The 476-nt window shown below is 68.7% G+C and overlaps 1 protein-coding gene across 1 annotated transcript in view; it reads left to right on the top strand.

The window, feature by feature from the left end:
• Positions 1 to 6: 6 nt before the first annotated feature.
• Positions 7 to 476, top strand: part of RBFA (ribosome binding factor A (putative)) — an 18,986-nt gene continuing 18,516 nt past the window's right edge. The window contains exon 1 of the mRNA XM_019523943.1: positions 7 to 104. Within this exon, the coding sequence (XP_019379488.1) occupies positions 7 to 104 (98 nt within the window). The remainder of the gene's footprint in view (positions 105 to 476) is intronic.

The following is a 476-nucleotide window of genomic DNA, read 5'->3' as shown; positions in this document are numbered from 1 at the left end:
GGCGCCATGTGGAGCCTGGCGGCCGGGGCGCGCCGGGCCCTGCACGTCTCCGCCGCCCTGGGCGGCTCCAGGAACCTGCTCAAGAAATTCCTCCGCAAAACCAAGTAGGTGCGCGGGGATCCCCCCAGCCCAGACCGGGGCCGCGGCCTTCCAGCCGCCGGGAGGCTCCGGCCCGGAGCACTACGCAGCCCCCCCGGGCCGGGGCGGGCCGGCCTCTGCCGCAGCTCGGCGATGTGCTCGCGGGGCGATGCCGAGCATTTTATTCCCCGGGGCGGCTGAAACGCGGGGGTGTTGCGTGCTTGTGACGTCACAGAGGCGTTCTTGATGATGTCACCGTGGCACTGCCTTTCCGGAGCCTGCCTGCCTGCCTCGGCTCGGCCAGGTCAGGAAGTGGTCTGTTGTCCTAAGTCGAGCTCTCCCCCTCCATGAGAAGGATGACACTGCCTCAGGATCCATGCCTCATCTGGCTTTCTACC

This window comes from Gavialis gangeticus, unplaced genomic scaffold (assembly GCF_001723915.1).
Source record: "Gavialis gangeticus isolate Ggan-Ray unplaced genomic scaffold, GavGan_comp1, whole genome shotgun sequence".
NCBI lineage: Eukaryota > Metazoa > Chordata > Crocodylia > Gavialidae > Gavialis > Gavialis gangeticus.
This window is presented reverse-complemented; position numbering and strand designations above follow the sequence as displayed.